Below are 21,618 nucleotides of genomic sequence, written 5' to 3' on the forward strand. Positions count from 1 at the left end.
AAAACCCCACAGTGAAGTGATACACCACTGTACACCCAGTAGACGGCTATAATCAAGAAGTCAGATAAGAAGCACTGGCAAGGATATAGAGAAACTGGAACACTCATATGTTGCTGGTGGCAATGTGAAATAGTGCAGCTACACTGGAAAACAGTCTGGCAGATCCTCAAACAAACACAGTTACCATGTGACCCAGCAATTCTACTCCTAGATATATAGTCAAGAGAAGTGGAAACACACATCCACACAAAAACTTGTACATGAATGCTTATAGCATCATTATTCCTAATAGCCAGAATAGGGAAAAAAAGAAAAAGAAAAAACAAAAGAAAGATTCTTTGGGGTCACAGGCATTTAGGGTTGCTGTGCACCCCGGGTGGCACGCAGGCCCTGCAAGTGCAGAGCATGGGGGAGTGTGTGTCCACTGCTCAGGGCCAAGGCTGTGGTGACCTCAGTCATGGATACAGTGTCCAAGGGTTTTTGACCCATCAGGCTCACCAATGAGAATCTCAGGAGCAGCCTTGTTGAAATCTCCGTCTGGGCCATGGGGACACTAGGAATACTAACGGTGCTACTAGACACCAGGTGTGAGCAGGAGTGTTCTGAGCCAGCAGGAGCCCAGGGTGAAGCCTCTGTTTAAAACATCTCAGTCCCAATGCGAAATGTACAGGTGACATTGTTTTCACCTTATTATAATGTATATGTAACTGATTTAGATTTGTGAGTAGAAATGTTCCTAGGTACTTTACTACGGACAGTATTAGAAGTATGTTTATTTTATATAAGAATTATTTAGGATCCAGGAAGGTTTGTTACATTGGACAATTGAAGTTAGAAAGAAAAGTAAATGTCTTAGATTTACAAATGCAGTATACAATGTTTTAACCCGTTTAACTGAACTTCTTCCCCAAACCTGTTCCTCGCAGGGGCAGCGCCATCCTTCCCGCCGCGGAGGCCGGGACTTTGGCAGGGGGGGGGGGGCCTCATCGCCTGGGTCAGGGCGTGGCCTTCACGCAGTCCTGAACATCTCCCCGGCCCGGGCTCCGGCTCTGGGCTGCAGCAGCCTCAGCAGCGGTCCCTCGCGAGTCTGCCCACCGCCCGCGGCCTCAGCTCCCTCCCTCCGGAATAAGGACGTCGGCCCCTCGAGGACGAGGCCGGGCCCACACCGAGGGCAAAGGCAGCCCGAACACCGATGCACGCGAGGAGGGAGGTGAGGACAAGTCAAGGTGGTAGGAGTCCAGGCTGTGGCCAGAGGGGACGGGACAACTGGGCGGGCCCCGAGTGCCGGTCCTGCCCTCAAGGGCGGGGCCCCGGGGAGGGGCGGGACCAGGGGCGGGGCCTGCCCTCAAGGGCGGGGCCCGTAGGGGGCGGAGCCAGGTGATTTGGGCGGGAAGCTGTTGCTGAGGCGAGACCCGGAGACCGGTGAGCGAAGGCGCCTAGAGCCCAGGGTTCCAAGAGGGTTGGGCGGTGGGAAGGGGGAAACTGAGAGGGGGATGTTGACAGGGCCTGAGGAGGGGACAGGCCCTGAGGGGGCGGGTCCTGAGAGGAGACAGAGGTCCCAAAAGGGAGATGGGGCCCTGAGGTCGGGTGAGGCAGGCGCGCTCTGACGGGGACAGGGGTCCCAGGAGAAAGGCGGCCCTGAGGGAGAGATGGGGTCTGAGGGGGGATGGGGCCCTCGGAAGGATGGAGCCGGGGGCGTCAGGTCAGCCCCTGGCGTGGGGTGCAGGGTCAGGGGTGGGGGCCCAGGGTGGGCGGTCTCCGGGCAGCAGGCCGGGGTGGGGGGTAAGGAAGGCCCCGGGACGGGGGAGGAAGGGAAGCTGCAGGGCGCGGGGGTGGGAAAGGCCTCTGGAAGCGGGGAGAAGGCTGCTCCCTGCCTGAGGGCCTCCGACCAGCCTGCAGCCCCAGGGAAGGCAGGGGGCCTGCGGGGAGGGAGGGGCGGGCGCGGGAGGCTGTCAGGCACGACGAGCGGCAGAAGCCCCCAGCCCGCCTGCCTGCCAGCCTTCCGCAGCCCGGCCGCCTGTCCCGGCCACGTGTGCGTGGAGGAGCTGGGCCTGACGGGCAGGCCGCGCTTAGCGCGCACAGCCTCCATCTCCTCTTTACTCCAGCAGCCCTGACTCCCCACCCGCCCCCCGTCTGCGGAGACACCGCGCACAGCTCGCGGCGCAGCGAGCCCCTGAGCCCTCAGGAGCGGGAGGCCCTGCAGGCCCAGTCCCGTCCTGGCCCCACCTCCCGCCTGCCACGTTCACAGGCCCTTTCTTCCCTGTGAAGTCACTTCAGCCAACCTCCTTCTTGGCTCTCAGATTACCCACTCTGACTACAAAGCTGTGCTCTGCCTTGCTTGGAGGACCACTGCCAGCCACCTGGTCTTGGAGCCTGTCTAGATCTCTAGGACCCCGGCTTCTTCGTTTTCTTCTCATCTGACACAAGCTGGTCTCCACTTCTCCCTGTGATGTGCCCAGACTCTGGCTGAGGGTCCTGAGCTCTGCCTGCCTGACTCCCCATGTCCGCCTCACCCACCAGATGCCGCTGGAGAAGGTTGGTGGCTGCTGCCTTTACAATCCATACACGCCAGCATCATCTGGGGCCATTATGTACCTCCCAGGTCCCCTCTCAGTTCCTTCTGACATTTTCGCTCTATTTCAGACCTTCCCCTTCTTTCTCTCTCCACCATGTCTCTCAGAGAATGACATTTTTACAGAGAAGATTGAAGCCATGGTTCTGGAGATTTTTTAGCTTCCTGCCTGGCATTCTCCCTCACCCTTCCCTTCCTCCTTTCTTTCCCAGATGGCGGAAGAGATGTTCTACCTTCAGTCAAGGCAGCCTCTGCTCTATAAAGTACCCCTTTTCACTTTCACATCTTCTAGCAGCCTTTCCTGGCTCCTTCCCTTTACATGTAAATAAACTCAGGCCTCGGACACCAAGAAAAGAAGCTCTGGGCTCCATGCCCCTCTCCAGCTACTGCCCCCTACCCCCTGCCATATTTCATGAACTAAGCATCAACTGTCTATTCTCTCCATTTTCTCACTCTTCACCTCACTCCGTGGGCCCTTCCCACTTACAGTGGGGTTGAAATCGCTCCAACCAAGGTAATAGAACTAAGTTCTTACCACTTTTCTTGCTTGACTTCTCAGGCAGCCTTTATTCTGTTGACACTCTGTCCCCTTTGAAGCTATCTTTTGGCTTCTGTGACATTACACTTTCAAGGTTTCCCTTGTCTCTCTGATTGTTCCTTTGCCAGCTTCTCTCCCTGTCCTGACTCAGGACTTGTCCCTCAGTCTCTTCCTACTGTACTCTGTCTTCCCATACAATCTACTCCCTCTGACGGCTTCAATTATCAACGACTCTTGATCTTTTCCCTCCATCCCTGACCTCTCCTTTGGGCTTCAGGCTCATATCACCACTGCCCCCTGGATGCTCCATGTGGATGTTGTGTGAATGTCTTGTTAGAGTCAGTTTGTCTAGAATACAACTTATTCTCTTCCTCCAAGACTGAATTTCCTTCTCCTAGGCTTACCCTGGGCAAGAGTGCAAATGGAAGCCTATGTATGACATGTCAAAACAGTTAAAAGTTATCAGTCTAAGAAACTGTTAAATTATGTTCTATTTTCTTACCTAACAAATAAACCTTTGTAACAACCTGGAAGGTCAGGTTTGATTTTAGGATTCTTGGACTCCCTGGAGTTCCATGCCAGAAGAGCTGCCCCCCTGCCCCTGCCCCTCATCCTGCACCCCTTCTCTCCCTACCTGGGCTCTGTCCTGCACTGTGAGGGGCCTGGCACACATGCTTGTGATACCCACAGGTCTGAGCTGCATATCCTGTGTTCCTCCTAACTGGGGAAGGGCCAGAGCTCTACACTGGAGGGTTTGGGAGGTAGTGCTGTGCACAAGTTTGTACAAGGGAAGAGGAGGGTGGGCCCGAAAGAGGAACCGAAGGTCGAGTCCCTGGAAGCAAATTGAAAATAAGAGCCTGACTTCATGAGGAAGGCGAGTTACAAGGAACGGGCGGGGGGACAGGCAGGGTGAGGAAGAGACTGGATAAAGATCTCCTGGGCAGCTCCAGGCATCTGCCTCTGCCGGGCATGGGAACAGAGGGTCTGCAGTTGTAGGAAGTGGCACCCCGGTCACCTCTGCCACAGCGACAGACACATTCTGGACTCTCTTTCATCCCTCACATCCAAGCAGTTCATTTTCTTCCTAAGAGACTGGAATCAGTCTTTCTCCACCACTAGTTCAGACCATCCTCTTCAACCTGGATAACTCAAGAGCCTCGTCTAATCTATCTCCCTGCCTTACTCTGGTTTCCCTTGACTCCATTTTCCCCACAGCAGCTGGAATGGTCTTTCTGAAGCACAAACATGGTTATTCCCTGTTGGAAACAACCAGTGTCTGCTTATTGCCTTTAGGAGCAAGTCTGAGCTCCTAAGTGGGTCATTCGCAGTCCTTGGCAATCTGACCTCTGCTGACCTCCAGCTGTGTTATTCCCTTCTCACTGGCCGCCCCCTCCAAACCTCCCCTAGCCTCCCCAAAGAGTCACAAGTACAAACATCACACACACACACACCCCCCACACATACCAGCACACACAGCACGAACACACTCAAACACCCACGTACCACACACGCACACGTATCACACAAAACACACATTCATGTACATCCTGAAACACATACTGTCACACATAGCCACCCACAAGACACAGACACCACACATACGCACTCACACACATACCACACATTTCACACACACAGTCACACACACCTTTTCTCACACTCATAAAACAAACACTTTCAAGTCACACATACTACACATCCTAGTCACCCATCTGTACCACACACTCCATACATGTGTCACACAGTCCACTCACACATCATACTATACACACACACCACACTCACATGCTCACCCACAGCCCACTCCACACCCACACCCACACACTCACACACACACCACACACTAACTATACACATACACCCTAGGCTTTAAACACACTGATCTATTTCTCATTCCTGCAACCCCCAGATCCAGGCCTTTGCACAAGCTCTTCCTCCTCCTGCAATGCCCCATCCCCCCCTCACAGCCAGCTGGCTGGGCTCACCTCCAGAAAACCTTTCCTAACCCCCTAAGCTTGACCTGTCAGGGTTGGAAGAGCAGAATTGGTTCAAGGACTCTCTTAAGAATAAAACCTGGTGGGGAGGGTATAGCTCAGTGACAGAATGTGTGCCTAGCATGCCCAAGGTCCTGGGTTCGATCTCCAACAACTGCATGAAAAATAAATAGAAACCTAATTACCTCCCACCGCTAAAAATATTAAAATGTGAAGTTATTTAAAAAAAAAGAATCAAATCTAAAAGGAGAAGGCTTGCATGATCAGCTTGGGAGTAGGAAACCACAGTTTAGCTTCTGAAACTGTAACAGTTCTTAAATGCTGTACCTCCTCGAGTGTATTGTTTTTGCCACCCTGTCTGTTGTCTCAGAGTCAGTAATGGTATAAACTTTCAAAGGAGAGGGGCCTTTGTGCTTGTGATCAGTAATGAGGACTGTGAAGACCAGCCCCAGGCCACAGCCAGGTAGGGTGGCAGGAAACCCAGGGAGCAGGGAGGCAGCTTTCCGTAGTACAGGAAAGACATTAAGTCTGTGGGGGAAGGAGCACAGACCTGAGGGGGTTTAGAGTCCAAGTGGAAAGGTCAACTTCTTAATCAGAAGTGACAGGGCGGGTTGCCACTGTGGGGCGGGGAGGTGTCGGCTCCGAGAAGTCACCCTGGAGAAGGGGACACAGCCTTCCTCAAGACAGGAAGGACATGGTAGAGATGGGGAGGAATGTGGATAGAACAAAAGTGGAGGCATTTTGTCACCTCCTCCCCCCATTAACCTTCACCAGTACACTTCGACAGCCACTGCCACTCCCTGGGACTTGCCACCCCCGGAAATTCTCCCTCTGATATCTTCAATGCTGGCAGCTTTCAGTTCTTCTGGCACATCCCTTGTTCCTGTCACCACACCGCAGCCTCCCTGTCCTCCTGGCCTCTGAATGCCCTCCTGGCCCTGTCCCTCCGCTCCAGGCCTAACCCCAAAGATCGTTACTTCAACTGCTTTTCTGCAAACACATATGACTTCTTTGCCTGTTCTTGTCTCACCCTGCTCTGTAGCTCTTCTCTGGCCCCAGGGCTGTCACACACCAACGATTTCAAACCTCAAGCTTCAGTCCTGGTTCTCTCCCTGGTTTCTAGATTTGGGTTGTCAGTTGCCTTCTGGTCATGTCTAAGTGGAGAGTAATGGGGGAGGCGATGGGGGCGCTGAGGGTGAGGGGTGGAGGAGAGGGTGGGGAAGCTGGGGGTAAGCACATTTGGATTCTAGAGCTGGGAAATTCAGTCTATGGAGCTGCTTGGAAGTTCACCTGAGGGGAGGGGTGTCAGCAGGGGTTCCTACCATCAGGGGAATGGGATTCGTGCTTAGTTTTGCCCTTTTATCCTGATTGTCCTGTGTCCTCACCCTCCCCTCAGCTGGTAGAGACTCTGGCCCACGAGTTTGTTGCCATCTTAGCCCTTCTCTCCCTCCATGGTTTCCTGAGACCCCAGCACACAGTCTCCTCTCTCTGGTGCAGACTCACCCTTCCCTCCCCACTGTTCTTGCACTCAGGCCTCTTGCACTTACCCTGGTGTGGAGAAGGGCCAGCTGCCAGCTCCCCGAGCCCGCTGCTGAACCCGCTGACGCTCAGGCCACCCGCCTGTGTCTTGATCGCTGACTTGAGCTCGTGATTCTCCCGAATGAGCCGCACCAGCTTCTTCAGTTCCTCATTTTCCCGCACCAGTCTCTCGATCTGATGCCGAAGCCCCTCATAATTGGTGAGTAGAGACATGCCCCGGGGCAGCGGGAAGGGTGCAGCCCACAGGAGGGCACTGCACCTGGAGGCTGCCCAGGGCCCCGGGCCTTGCCCGGGCTGGAGGAGGGCACCAGAGTTTGCAGGTTGTAAGGCTGGCCCAGTGGGCCCTGGGTATTGTGAGGTCAGAGGCTGCGCCCTCCTCCTTGCCCTCTCTGCTCTAACAGGCTCAGCTCTCCGTGCCTCGGCCTGGGCACAGGCCCTGCTTCAGCCTGCAACTTACCGCCCCTTCTCTATCCAGCCAGCTTTTCTCTCAAGTGCCCCCCATCCCCGTGAAGCTTCCCCGTCACCGCCCTCTATGCCTCCCCTGCAGGCGTGTCCTCTGTCCTAGTGTTTACCTGGTTCTGTGCAGTGAGCTCTTTAATGCTGTTCCACTCACTCTACATCCAGGGCAAGGCTGTGCGACTCGCCAGCATCCAGCAAAGGGCTTGATGTGGTGTAGGTGGGTAACCAGCGAATCTCTGTTGAATGAACATTCACCACCGTTCTTCCTGGAGAGGGTGCCCTTTCCTTGGGGTCTTGGCACAACTGGCTTTAGCCTGCTAGCCTTCTTCTGGGGACATTCTACTTCGATGGCTGGATGCTGGGCTATGTTTTCTTCTGACCCCGGGTGCCCAGAGCCTTTCTCTGATTGCTGCCCAGGGGCTCCTTTGTCCAAGCACTTGGCTCCCTGTAGCTTGAAGTTTGCATTTCTGATGACTCAGATCCCCCTATTCCTAATTCCCCAGCGGGGCCCCCTCTGTACCCACTTTTCTCTGGCTTCTTGAATTTTCCTGACTATTGTCCTTCAAGAACCCAAGACTGCATTCCTCATCAGGTTCCAAGAACTCAGATCTCTGAGTCCTTATCGCATTGTCCTTTTTTAGAGTCATCTACACAGAGAGATGTGCAGGCTTGACCTTAGGAGCTGAGTAAGGCCACGTCCTCCTGACCTCCACTGGCTCCTGGGCATCTGCTCTTAACCAGGAGAGGATGGTGAAGTCCTGAGATAAGGCGTAGCACACTCCCAGCAGGAGTGTGGGGGTGAGGACAGAGGTGAAGATCAGCCGGGGCTGGGGTCAGCCTGTGTTGAACATTCTACCTGGACCTTACAATGGGGGGTCTGCCCCCACCCTTCTCTGACACCCCAGACTGTAATCCTGGCTGAATCCCTTTGGCCCTGGGGACCAGGGCTGAGGTTTCTCTGGTGGAGTAGACCCCCTCTCCACATCCTCTGCTTTTAGTAGAACATGTCTGCTGGGTTTTCCTCCAGCGTGTGAGAGTCGGCTCACCACGCCCTCCCAGTGCTCGTCCACTAGGTAGGCTTCTCCCACCATCGGCCTCTCCTTGGGTGGATGCCCTCTTTGCCATCTGTGATGGTCAAATTGTACGTGTCAGCTGGGCTGGGCTGTGAGCCCAGGTGTTTGGTCAAACACTAGTCAAGCCATTGCTCTGAAGGTTGACTTTAAGTAAAGGAGATGACCCTCAGTCATGTGGGTGGGCTTCATACAGTCATTTGAAGGCCTTAAGGATAGAAAACAAAGGTTTTCCAGGGAAGAGGGAACTGTGCCTCAACACTGTTCCAGAAATTCTGCTTGAGTCTCCGGCCTGCTCTACAGACTTGGGATTTTCTAGTCCTCACAATTGTATGAGCCAATTCTTTAAAATAAATTTCTTCATATATGAGAACTCTGACTGATACACCATCTGTATTTCCCTTTGCACCAGTGCTGGTTTCCTCCAAAAATATATAAATCGAGCACCAACTGTATAGCAGGCGTTGTGTTAGGAACTGGGGGTTCAGTTCTCCTCAGAATCAGGACTTGTCCCTGCCTCATCGGCCATCTCGGCCATCTCGCCGTCTCGCCATCTCGAGTGTATCGGAGCAGCTGTGAGTGGAATGATCGCATGTGAATGTCGATGTCGCACTGCGATGAAAGCTGTGCTCCCGCTCCCGCTGGGAGAGGCTGCCAGTGGGTTAGGCCCCAAGCTTGCTCAGGGCAGCCTTCCCTGAGGAAGTGATGATTGAGACCAGCTGAAGGAGGTGTCCCCGTGGGAGGAGAGCTTTCCACAGAGAGAGCAGTCTGTGCAGAGGCCGTGCTCCCCTGACGGAACTGGAAGAGGCTGGCTCGTGTGAGGGGACAGAGGAGGGAGGAGAGCTACGTGCTGGGGGACAGAGGCCCAGCTGTGATAGGGCCTTGTGGCCACGGGACTGCTGTTGATCTTCATCCTAAGGGCCTCAGGAAGCCCTTGCAGGGCTTTAAGAAAGGGCTGTGGGAACGGATTGGAGAAGAAGGAGCCGCTGAGTGGAGCGCAGTCAGGAGGCCGCGCCAGTCCTCCCAGCGAGTGAGGCAGGAGGCCCGTGGAGGTGCAGGACAGGGCGGTGAGGAAGTTTTCGCGGGAACTGGGTGGACTGGTCTTGGGCAAGGGCCAGAGCGGGGACAGCCTCGCAGCTGCTGGTGGGACTGCTGGAGCTCTGGTCACACCAGCCCAGCGGGGAGGATGACCGCGTTTAGAGTGAAGATCCTCTGTCGGGTCTGGCTGTGCTGCAGAGAGTGATGCCGTTGAAGCCTCCAAGGGGTGAAGTCATGGAGGCAGGGGTTACTGCTCGAGTCCCAGAGAGCCTGCTGTGTGGGCTGGGAACGTACATTGTAGAGTCATCAGCTTCTAGATGGCAAATGGAGCCACGGGAGGGGGCGAGGTCACCCAGGAGTCAGTGAGGGATGAAAGACAATAGGCTTTAAGCCCACTGTCCCTTGAAGAGCAGGACAAGCCGGCAGAGAACATAGAACAGAAATGCCTCGGGGACACAAGGAGGAGGCCTGAGAGGGCCGGGTCTGCGCAGCTACGGGCAGAGAGATTTCCGGGCATGGGGCAGCCGAGGCATTGAAGGCTGCTGAGAGGCCAGATGGGCATCAGCCTGAGGGGCCTGGAAGCCACTGATGGTGCAGGGAGTACTGCTGGAGTGGAGCGATGTGGCCAGCGCCGGACTCCTGAGTATGAGGAGTGAGAGGGTCAAGAGGAGTTGGGGGGCATGCACACCCCACTCCTCCCAGCAGGAGGCTGTGCGGAGGATGGGTGGAGCTGCAGGCTCCAAGCCCCTTTCAACACTTGCAGCCTGTGTCCCCACTGCCTGGTCCCAGGTCACTGTGCCTCTGCTGCCCCGGCCTCCCCACAGAGCTGCCGCGTGCGGAGGGGTCCTCCAAAGACCCGGGGCACTCCAGAACGCTGAGCTGCAGCCTCCTGCCCCTTTCCTTGTACTCACCTTCTCCAAGCTTCCTCTGTGTGCTCTTCTCTAATTTTCTTTTCATTCTAATTTTCTTATCTTTTTTTTCCTGTTGTGTCATGTAGGCAAGTGTCCTTTGGTGTCCAAATCAATTGGGCTTGAGTTTGGGATAGACAGTAGCAAAGGTCTGGAGAGCAAGGGATTCATCCCCCAGATTTGGGTCATGTGTTCTGGGTTCAGGGTCCTGGGGCTGCTCCCCCGACCCTTCGCTGTCTTCTGTCTGAGCTCTTGGTCAGGACCACCGTGGAACGGTGACTGGAACCTCCCCACGTCCATTCAGGGTTCTCATTCCTCACCGGCTCATCAGGAATCCACTGTAGACAAGCCTTCGGTATTTTCCCACTTGCTTATGCTGAGTCAGACCCCTCTGGTCTTGGGTCACTGGCCTCTGTACAGTTTGTTCTCATTCAAATTTGCCTCATTAGATTCAGCTCAGCATGCCAGCTTGGCGAGGCCTTCAGGGATCTTTGCTCCCATCTTGGCTTGGGATTCTTTGTAGGCTTAACAAACCTCCTATAAAGCCATCATCTCAAGGCACAACGTTGCTGAAGGACAGGGACCTTTAACCTGGAGCCCTCTGTCCACACCCCCTTTTCCTTCCCGTCCCACTCCTGGGAAGGAGCCAGTCTGCACGTGGCCAGAGCCCCTTCTAGCAATATGGCCATGTGATCACTTCAATACTGCCTGCTGTGGTGATTTTTAATGTCCAGTTCTGCTAGTTTGCAGTCACATCCTGTTGCTGACAAGGAGCTTCTGGGAGGGACTGGCCCAGGCTCTGCTCCCACAGAATTAGCCAGCACTGGACCGCCAGCGCCCTCCAGGCACCGTTGTAACAGTCCTAACACCCCACGCCAGGTGGATAGTACAGATACCTCCCCCTTCAGGTGAGGCACTGAGGCACAGCCCTGTCAACTGCTTGGGCTGTCCAGGCCCCCAGGACAGCCCACTCTCCCTACATCTTCATGCAGGACAGCCCATCCAGCTGTCAGGGTGGGGCTTGGTTTGGTACAGGCCTCCGACTCACCCTCTCTTCTGCAGCCTCTCTCTGCACAGCTGCCAAGGGGTCTTTCTGAACCCCTGCCCCCAGGCTCTGCTCAGAGGGAAGACTCAGGGTGATGCCCCAGAAAGGGCAAGGTCACCCCATACTCTGTTCTGCATCCTGGAGCTCAGTGCAGCCCCGACATATAGCAGGTGCTCAATAAGTGAATGAATGCATTTTTAGTCAACTTTTTTTTCCTCTTTTCTAAAAGAATTCCCCCCATGAAGCTGGAGAAGATGTGTTGGCTAACAGTAGGAACAGGCCAGGTGCTAGTTGGCCTTGTGAGTGACTTAGGTGCTGCCTCTGGGTTTCTGGGGGAGCCAGTTGTCCCCTCCCTGAGTCTGGAGGCTCATTGGAAGAGCAAGGGCATCGGCTCGTCTTGAAAGGAAAGCCTCTCCATGTCTTGGCTAGAGGCAGAGTCTGCTGCGAGTGGACCTTGGTCACCAATCCTGGGCGCCATCCAGTCACCCTCATCAGGGGCTGAGGGACAAGAGACCAGCGCAGGGCCGGAAGGCTCTGCCAGGCTCCCAAGCCTGAGCAACTTCTCCATATTGTTAGGCCTTCTCTGCTTTTCACAGAGCACTAATTGGAGGGCAGCAGGGAGGATGAGGGTTGGGGAGAGGGGCACGCAGGCCAGGAGCTGAGATCACAAAGGGTAGAGCGTCAGCCAAGAGAGGGGAGTGGGCTGAGAGCTGGGGCTGCTGGAGTGTGTGGTTGGGGTCCCAGACCCTCAGACCCATGTCATTCCCCAACCTGACCCTCAGATGATTCCTGCTCCTACTTCAGACCTCAGCTTGGGAGCCCAGGGTTCCCCCTGCAGCAGCACCAGGGTGGTTACATGTCTGATCCCAGCTTTATTGTGTGGCCCTGGGGCAGGCCCAGAACTTCTGGGCCTCTGTCCCTTCATCTGTCAAGTGGGGCAATAATGCTCCTTTCCCCTCTGTTGTTGTGAGGCCTAGGGAGGTATTGTGTGTGAAACAGTGAGGACGACGTCTGGCACAGAGGAAGAGCTAGACGCACTTCTCATCAGCCCATAGATTTTGAGAGCCTGCCAGGTGCCAGGCCCCATGGCTGGGGACAGCAGGGAACAGGCAAGAACCTCTGCTCTCTCAGGCTCCATTTATTTTTTTTTATTCATTTATTTTTTGATTGAAATGTAGTTGATGTATAATGTTTTGTTAGTTTCTGGTGTATAGCAAAGTGATTCAGTTATACACATATATATTCTTTTTTGTTATAGGTTATTACAAGATATTGAATGTAGTTACCTGTGCTCTACAGTAGGACCTTACTGTTTGTTTTTGTATATAGTACTTAGTATCTGCAAATTCCAAACTCCTAATTTATCCCTTCCCACCCCTTTCCCCTTTGGTAACTGTAAGTTTGTTTTCTATGTCTGTGAGTCTATTTCTGTTTTGTAAATAAATTCATTTGTGTCATTTTTTTAGATTCCAATGTAAGTGATGTCATATGATATTTGTCTTTCTCTGTCTGACTTACTTCACTTAGTATGATCATCTTTGGGTCCATCCATGTTTCTGCAGATGGCAATATTGCACTCTTTTATGGCTGAGTAGTGTTCCATTGTATAAATACACCACAACTTCTTTATCCAGTCATCTGTTGATGGACATTTAGGTTGCTTGCATGTCTTGGCTATTGTATACAGTGCTGCTGTGAACATTGGGGTGCATATATCTTTTTAAATTAGAGTTTTTTCTGGATATATACCCAGGATTGGGATCGCTGGATCATATAGTAACTCTATTTTTAGTTTTTTAAGGAACCTCCATACTTTTCTCCATAGTGGCTGCACCAAATTACATTCCCACCAGAAGTGTGGGAGGGTTCCCTTTTCTCCACACCCTCTCCAGCATTTATCATTTGTGGAGTTTTTAATGATGGCCTTTCTGACTGGTGTGAGGTGACACCTCATTGTAGTTTTGATTTGCGTTTCTCTAATAGCGCTATTGAGCATCCTTTCATGTGCCTGTCGCCTTTTGCATGTCTTAGTTGGAGATGTGTCTGTTTAGATCTTCTGCCCATTTTTTGATTGGGTTTTTGTTGTTATTGTTGTTATTGAGTTTCATGAGCTGTTTGTATATTCTGGAGATGAAGCCCTTGTCAGTCGCATCATTTGCATCTATTTTCTCCTGGTTGGTAGGCTGTCATTTCTTTATACTTACGGCTTCCTTTGCTGTGCAAAAGCTTGTAAGTTTCATTGGGTCCCATTTGTTTATTGCTTTTATTTCTATTGCCTGGGTAGACTGCCCTAGGAGAATATTGCTAAGATTTATATCAGAGAATGTTTTGCTTATGTTCTCTTCTAGGTTTATGATGTCCTGTCTTATGTTTAAGTCTTTAAAACATTTTAAGTTTATTTTTGCGGCTGGTGTGAGGGAGTGTTCTAACTTCATTGATTTACGTGCGGCTGACCAGCTTTCTCAACACCACTTGCTGAAGAGACTGTTTCTTCTCTGTTGTATATTCTTGCCTCATTTTTTGAAGATATAATTGGCTGTAGGTGTGTGGGTTTATTTCTGGGCTCTCTGTTCTGTTCCATTGATTTGTATGTCTCTAGTTCCATTTATATGGCCAGGAGCTGCCTAGTGCAGGGCAGGCTGGAAGTTGTGGCTCTTGGGGGAACACCAGTCTCCCCAGCCCTGATCCTTGACTAGAGGGTGTTCACAAAGTCTGGGTGGGGGAGATTGTACAGTGTGGAGGTTGGGAGGCCTGGGATCTGCTGGTTATGGCCAGATGACTGAGGGCAGAGTGACCCTCTGGTGCTTCAGTTTTCTCCTCTTCAGTGTGGGGTGACCATGCAGTCTCCTGTCTACTGTGAGGACTGTGCATTTGGTTATTTGCTCCATGGCAGGCAGTGAACACCCTCTCTCCCTGGTGCAGGGAACACAGCAAAGGCCTGCTGCTTTGGAGCTGACATCCTGGTGGGACCCCTGGCAGACAAGAGGATGATGAGGGTAGTGGTGACAAGCCATGAGGAGGAGTACTGCGGAGAAAGGGAGAGCGAGAGGAGGCAGTGCCTGTCAGTACAGCATGGAGAGGAGGGCCTCCCTGACAAGGCAACATTTGGGAGGCAACGTAAGAGAAGTGGGGGGAACAAGAATTGAGGATGTTCGGTGGCAAAGCTTTCTAGGTAAAGGGGACAACCGGTGCAAAGGCCCTGGGCACATAAGCAGGCTTGGTGCATTTTTGAAGACCATCAAGGAGGCCTGTGAGATGAAGGAGTATGAGCCACGAAGGGAAAAGAGGCGGTGATGCGGTCAGAGGCAGAGAGTAGGGTTTGTGGGAAGGGTCAGGGGCTTTGGATTTTACACCAGGGAGACATTAAGACTCGGAGGGTTCTGAGTAGAGGAAGGGGCTCTAACAGCCAGTTCACAGGATCACATGACCTGGGAGCCCCAGGGCTGAGGGATATCAGTCTGTGAGGTGCCCTGAGTCCACTACCAGCACCTCACAGGCTCTTGTGGACCGCGCCTGGCCCTGCCTCCTCTTTGATTCCCTCGGCCTCTGGGCAAAGTCCACACTGCCCTGCGTACCCCTCCCTCCTGCATCCGCACCCACATCAGCAGCGCACACGGACTTTGTGCCTTTATGATGCCGGCCCTGCGCTGGCCGCTTCCTTGTTCCTCACGTGTCCCCTGTGAGCCGAGCGCCCTGCCCACCCGCCGTGGGCCCGCCCTCCCCAGTCTGTGCCTGCACCTACTCTGGGACACCCAGGCCTGGCCTGGTGCCGCCCTGTCTGACCCTCGCCGGCCCAGCCACTGAGGCCGGTTCCTGAGCAGCCAGTGGGTTAGCCCTCTCCCTGGCCCTCAGCTCAGCCTGATGGGAGTAGAACCTTCATGAGGAATTTTCATCAGGAGTCTCTGAATACAGAGGGAAGTGGCAGGGGACAGAGAGGCCTGATTTTAGGTCTGAGTCTGGAAAGCAGTGTTTATAGCTGAGCTCGCCTTTTACTGGTGGGGTGAGACTGGGACTGTTGTTGCCGCAGGCCAGGCTGGCTCATCTGGGGAGTGCAGATAATGACCCCCACCCTTGGTTTGTCTTGAAGGGTGGATGACACTGAGAGGAAGCGCTGAGGTCAGTCCCTGCACGAGGCGCTCAACGCTGGCTGTGATGACAGACTTCCGAGGCTTGGGTCTTCCCCTGCCCATGCTCAGGGTCATGGAGCAGGAGCTGCTGTCACGGCGGAGCCCTACGGTCTCAAGACCGACAGATGGGCACTGCATTGCCTGATAAGGTCACTAGGCCATGTGCCAGATACTAGGATTGGCACAGAATCAGAGCCCAACCCGAGGGCACTGCCAACCCCCTGGGCAGCCACTCAGGCCCCCTGCCCTTGGCCCAGAGGCTACTCTGGTTTCCAGGCCTGCAGGTGAGCCCTGGGTGGGATTCTAGGCTCTGGGCCTGGGCTCAGCTTGCTCTGCCTGGGCTCCAGCTGGTCTCAGTGGCCGGCTTGCCCCCACTTCTTCCCGTGGCGTGTTTGGCCAGCCCTTTCGGCCTAGTCCTGGGAGTGTGTCTCTTCTCTTCTCTTCTCTCTCCTTCAGTCAGTCAGAAGTCAAGACTCTCCCAAACCCAGTCTCCTTGGACTCTCCTGTGCAGTCCTGTGTTTCTGACACAAGGCCTTTTTGGAGTGAAGCTTATTTGCACGGTGGTGATGTTAGATCCCTGCTTAGGCGATCAGTGTGCAGACTTCCTGTGATGACCCTCTCTCTCTAGCATCTTCCAGTGTTCAGGCCAATGTCCCTCAGGTGGAGACTCTGACCCCAGAAGCCCCCTTCAGTCTGCCTGGGTCCTGGAGCCTCAGCCTGAGGAATTCTGTGCTGCAATTTTATGATGTAAATGAGTACCCTTACCTGGGGCAGTTGTGTCTCTTAGTTTGTTGTATTATTGAGAAAGCTGGTTTTAGGAGGGAATCCTAAAAAAATAGTTTTGCTAAAATGCTTATTTTGAAAATGTGAATTTGTTTCAAAATGATTGATATATTTGGGAACAATTTGAGCATAGGGCAAATTTCGTTTATGTGCAATTTTGTTTATGAGAAATAGGTGGAAAAAGCAAAAACTGCACCCAGCTGAATGGACCACGACCCCATAGAAACGCACAGAGTACACGCACCTCAGACAGCTGCCGCTGCCTTGGCTCACCGTCGTCCCTGTGCCGCGTCACCCCCACCCAAGCTGGGGCCACAACTTTCCATCCTATTCCAGACAGCGCAATTCACAGTCACCCACAGCCACAGCCCTTGTCACACCCACTCCTGTAAACTGGTTTCAGAGCCTCTTCGAGGTCAGTAACCACACTTACTATAGTATTTGTGTATTTCCCAATCATTTAACATATGCAAAACCAGGCTACTGTTTTTATTAGGTGCTTGAGACTTTTTAAGTGTAGCACTGATGAAGTTTTGGGTACTGTGCCCCTAGCCCCACTTTTCTCAAAAGTTTTTAGGCTTTTATTGTGCTGGTGGGAACCCACCTAACCTGCCGATTGACTCTGGTTATTTAACCTCCACGAGCCACAGACTCCTCGTCTGTGAAACGGCACTTGGCATCCTGCCTCTCGGACTGTTCATCTGTCCATTCAGCAGCCGAGGACCCGGGCATGTCCCAGCTGTGTGCACGCAAAGCCCTGGGCACTCGGTGTGGACAAGATGGGGTGTCTGCTCTGGCAAAGAGTGCAAGGGCCACAAAGGCATTGAAGCAGATGACGGGATAGGGGACGGTGGGCAGGGTACCTGGCAGGGCATCTGAGGGGGCATCGTGTCTGAAAGCTGGGAATGAGGGGCAGAGCAAAGTTCCTGAGGTAGGAACCGGTGGGACACGTGGAAGAAGAGTCAGAGACTGTGGGACAGGACAGTGAGAACTGAGGAGGGCGGCTGGTGGCGCGCCCAGGGGCCTGTACCCAGGATATGCGCAGAGCAGGCTGATTTGGGGGCTGTGTGACATGAGGGATGGAAGCTCACAGCATGTGCTCCACAAGCATAGGCTACAGTTTGTGCTGAGAGCAGGGGTGCAGAGGGAGCGCCAGGACTATGGAGAGTGCGGAAGGTGTGAGAATGGGCAGAGCTGGTGAGCAGTGCTGCCTGGTCACTTGAGGCCCAGGAAACCTTGCCCTGTGACTGCCCTCCTGGCCTTCATCACCTAAGGGCTGTTCATTTGGAAGTGTGTGGGGCTTTTTCGGCTGTCCCAGGACCGCGGGGTGTCAGTACCAGGAATGCCAGGCCCTCCTGCCCTGTGCTGGGCGGTCCAGCACCACATGTGTTTTGTCCCAAGACGGGAATGTCCCTGCTGTGGAACCCTACGTCTTCAATGCGCAGCCAAAAGATATTTTAGTTTCCAAATGTATTTTTTAAATCCTATTAATTTTCAATTTTGTTACCTTGTGGTCAGAGAACAAGATTGGTATAATGTTGTTCCATGAAGCTGCCATTCTTTCTTTTTCATTGCTGGACACCCTTCCATTCTGTGCCTGTACCACAGTTTATACATGTGCATTATAGTCTTGTCTGTGGACTTTTGGGTGACTTACAGGTTTTTGCTAATATGAGCAAAGACACTGTGAACATTCTTATACACATCTCCAGGCACACATGTACAGAATTAATCTTGAGCGTACCTAGGAGTAGAATGCTGGGTTGTAGAGATGTTAAGTTTCCAACTTCACAAGATAATGTCAGATTGATTTGCTAATTGACCAGCAGCGTGTAAAGTGACTGTATTGCTGTGTATCTTCTCTGACACTTGATATTATCAGACTTTTTTTTTCCAATTGAATGGATGTTAACTGGTATCTCACCGTGGCCTTGATTCCATTCAGTCAGGCAACGAGTATTTATGGAGTGCTGACTCTGTGCCAGGCACTGGACTTGCATTCCTTGATAATTTATGAGGTTGAACAAGTCATCACATGTTTCATGGCCATTCGTGCTTCTGCATTGTCTTCTGTGAAGTATCCATTGCAGTGTCCATCAGGGGGTCTTCTTAGTCTACTAAACATCCAGCCCCACCTGCAAGATGACCAAAGGGCACCCTTGGCAACAATCTGCTCAGAAGTGCAGGAAATAAGAGCTGGCCAGCATGGGTTTACCGCCCCTTTTTCTGAGGAAATCAGGGAGTGATTTGTGTAATCATCAAGGCTGCATCTTTGGATTCACAGGTGGTCGCTCACCTGCAAGGAGACGAGACCCTCACTGGGCAGGGCGGAAATTGTCCTGGCTTCCAAACCTCAAGCCTCACAGGAGCCATTGTGTCTTGTGACAATTCCATATATGTAGTTTCCAGGGTCTCCACAAGGGACAGGCTGTGTTTCAAGAGGCACTGTCCTCCAGGAAGCTCAGAGCTCTGGCTTCTCTCAGGCATTTATCATTCATTGTACTTCCTCCCTGTCCACATGCAGCTTCTAACAGGGGTAATTGTTACCATAAGCAATGTTGCTTAGTTAAATCTTTGACATTCTGCCTTTACCTGGTTACCAGGGGAACATAGCTAGGGAGTTACCCAAAGTCAAATTCTCAAGCAGAAGAGGAAAGTTTTCTTAATTTTTTGTCCATATTCATTTAAAAAAAATCAACTTTATTGATGTGTAATTCTCATGCAATAAAATGTACCCATTTTAAGTGAACAGTTTGATGAGTTCTGACAAATGTGTGTACGATGTGAGCACCACTATAACAAAGTATAGAATTTTTCTGTTACCCCCCCCCCCCCAAAGTTTCCCTGTGCCTTTTCCTGGCAATTCTCACCTCCCATCCCTGGTCCTAATAGGTTAGTCTTTTCTGGAGTTGTAATCATACCTTACGTACTCTTTTGTGTCTGGTTTCTTTTGTTCAGCACGGTGTTTTTGAGATCCATCCTTCTGGTTGTGTGTATTACTAGTTTACTCCTTTTCATGGCTAAGTAGTGTCTGTTATAAGACTATCACCCTTAGTTTATCCTTTTCCCATTGATGGACATTTCTGTCTTTCCCATTTGGGGCCATTGTGAACAAAGCTGCTATGAACATCTGTGTATAAACCTTGGGTAAAAATCTGGAAGAGGAATTGCTAGATCATATAGTAAATATCTGTTATAAACTGACAAATTGTTTTCCAAAGTGGTTATACCATTCTGCTTTTCCACCAGCAGTAAATGAGAATTCTGGTTACTCTACATCCTTGCCAGTATGTTACTGCAAATCTTTTAATTTTTGCTATTCTAATGAGTGTAGAGTGGTTTTAATTTGCATCTCTTTGATGGTTAATGATTTTGAAAATATTTCATGTGCTTGTTGGCCATTTGTATATCTTCTTTTATGAGAGTCCCAAAATCTTTTGCCCATTTTAAAAAATTAGGTTGAGTATCTTCTAGTTATGAAGTAGTAAAAGTACCTATATGTTTAGATACAGATCCTTTGCCAAATAAATTTTTTGCAAATATTTTCTCCAATTGTGGCTTGTCTCTTCATTTTATTTTGAAGAGCAGATGCTTTTCAGTTTACCAAATATTTTTTAAATGTTCTGTGCTTTTCATGTCCTATATGAGAAATCTGCCAACTCTAGGGCTATGAAGATACTCACCTAAATTTTTATCTAGAAGTCTTTAAAATTTTAGCTTTTACATTTATGTCCATGATCCATTTCAAGTTAATTTTTGTGTATAATGTGAGGAGATAGTTGAGGTTCTTCCTCTTTTTCTTAAAAAAATTTTTTTTACTTATTTTAATTTATTTATTATTGTGTTTTTGTTTGTTCGTCATTGTTGTTGTTGTTTGGCAGGGGAGATAATTAGGTTTATTTTTAATGGAGGTACTGGGAATTGAACCCAGGACCTCATGCATGCTAAGCATGTCCTCTACCACTTGAGCTATACCCTGCCCCTATCTTTTTCTTTAATATTGATATCTAATTGCTCCATTACCATTTGTTTGAAGAAATATGTGTATGTCTATTTCTGGATTCTCTCTTCTGTTCCGCTGATCTATATGTCCCCACTTATGACAATATCACACTGTCTTTTTTTTTTTTTTCACACTGTCTTGATTATCTTGAAATCAAGTCCTTCAACTTTGTTCTGCTTTTTCAAAATCGTTTTGGCTTTTCTAAGTCTTTTGCATTTCCACATAAATTTTAAGGTGTTTTGTCAGTGTCTACAATAAAGCCTGCTAGGATTTTGATTGGGATTGTGTTGAATTTCCAGATCGATTTGGAAAGAATTGACATCACTATTGAGTCTGATTCATGAATATGGTACATCTGACCATTTATTTAAGTCTTTAAAAATCTCTCTCAGAAATGTTTTGTAGTTTTTAGTGGACATGCATTGCACATATTTTGTTAAATTTACCCTGTGAAGAAGAGTTAACATAGCAGGACGGAGACTGCTTGCTATCCTTAGAAATGTCTGCTTGGCCCTTGGTTGTCATCTGGGAATTTGATTTCAGGAGAGTTCCCACAATTCTCAGAACTGATGAACTGATAAGAATGGCTCACTGTGCCTGAACTATTGATTCAAACAATGTGCCGAGCTTCTGAGTTCCTTCTGAGAGTCTGGAATTTTGGTACATGCTAGGCAGAGGGTGCCTACATCACCAGCCCCTATAAGACCTTTGGGCACTGAGTCTCTATGAAGCTTCCTTGATAGACAGCATTGCACACGTGTAGTCACAACTCATTGGTCCAGGAATTACATTCATCCTGTGTGACTCCACAGGGAGAAGACTCTTGGAAGTTTGCGCCTGGTTCTCTTCAGGTTTGCCCCGAGTCTTTTTTCTGTGCTGATTTTGCTTTATATCCTTTCTCTGCAAGAAGTCAGAGGCTGGAGCAGGAATTTATGCTGAATCTGTGAGTCCTCCTAATGAACTGTCAAACCTGGGAGTGGCTTTAAGGAGCCTCTGCCACAATCCCTAAGCATTTTATGTTTTTTTTTATGTGTATACAGTTTAATTTTTCATGTTTGTAGCTGTATATAGTTTATGATTTGTTATTGTTGACCTTGTATCCATGACCTCGTCAAAGTCATTTGTTATTTCAAGTAGATTTTTGGTAGATTTCTTACGATTTTCTATGTACATGATCACGTTGCTATAAACAAACATGACTTTTTTTTCTTGCCCTATTGTACTGGCTAGGGCCTCCTAGTAACATCATTGCTGTTGTTTTTGAGAAAAGTGGGCAGACGTCTTTATTTTTGGGGGTGGGGGCAGGTTGTGCTTTCTCGGTGGGCAGTCCGCTTCCTCTTGGCCATCACAGGCTTCTGGCCGCACAGGATGGCGCTGGCCTTGCGCAGAGCAGGGCGGTACTTGGTCTTGCAGATCGCTGCAGGATGCAGCAGAGGGTGGCCCAGCATCCTTGTTGTCGGTGGTCAAAGTGTAGGATCTCCGCTTCCTGACAACTATGCTGCTGGCCGTCTTGCAGTGAGGCAGCCTGTCCTAGGGGAAGGT

The 21,618-nt window shown here is 51.0% G+C and overlaps 1 protein-coding gene and 1 long non-coding RNA gene across 6 annotated transcripts in view; one reads left to right on the forward strand and one right to left on the reverse strand.

The window, feature by feature from the left end:
* Positions 1-10,554, reverse strand: part of SPATC1 (spermatogenesis and centriole associated 1) — a 27,063-nt gene extending 16,509 nt beyond the window's left edge. For 2 of the 4 annotated variants that reach the window (XM_014564677.2, XM_014564678.2), the window contains exon 1: positions 6,652-7,209. In XM_014564677.2, coding sequence (XP_014420163.1) covers positions 6,652-6,856 — 205 coding nt within the window. In that variant the 5' untranslated portion in view covers positions 6,857-7,209. The other 2 variants (XM_014564676.2, XM_032467837.1) reach the window with 2 other exon arrangements.
* LOC116659810 overlaps positions 1-16,619 on the forward strand; it is a 22,998-nt gene extending 6,379 nt beyond the window's left edge. The window contains exons 2-5 of one of the 2 annotated variants that reach the window (XR_004315174.1): positions 927-1,210; positions 2,301-2,535; positions 6,637-6,842; positions 16,248-16,619. This is a non-coding gene — a long non-coding RNA (uncharacterized LOC116659810). Of the gene's footprint in view, positions 1-926; positions 1,211-2,300; positions 2,536-6,636; positions 6,843-7,743; positions 7,864-16,247 lie in introns of those variants that run through there. The other variant, XR_004315173.1, reaches the window with a different exon arrangement.
* Positions 16,620-21,618: the final 4,999 nt, after the last annotated feature.

The sequence above is a fragment of the Camelus ferus genome, chromosome 25 (assembly GCF_009834535.1).
Source record: "Camelus ferus isolate YT-003-E chromosome 25, BCGSAC_Cfer_1.0, whole genome shotgun sequence".
In the NCBI taxonomy this organism is placed as follows: domain Eukaryota; kingdom Metazoa; phylum Chordata; class Mammalia; order Artiodactyla; family Camelidae; genus Camelus; species Camelus ferus.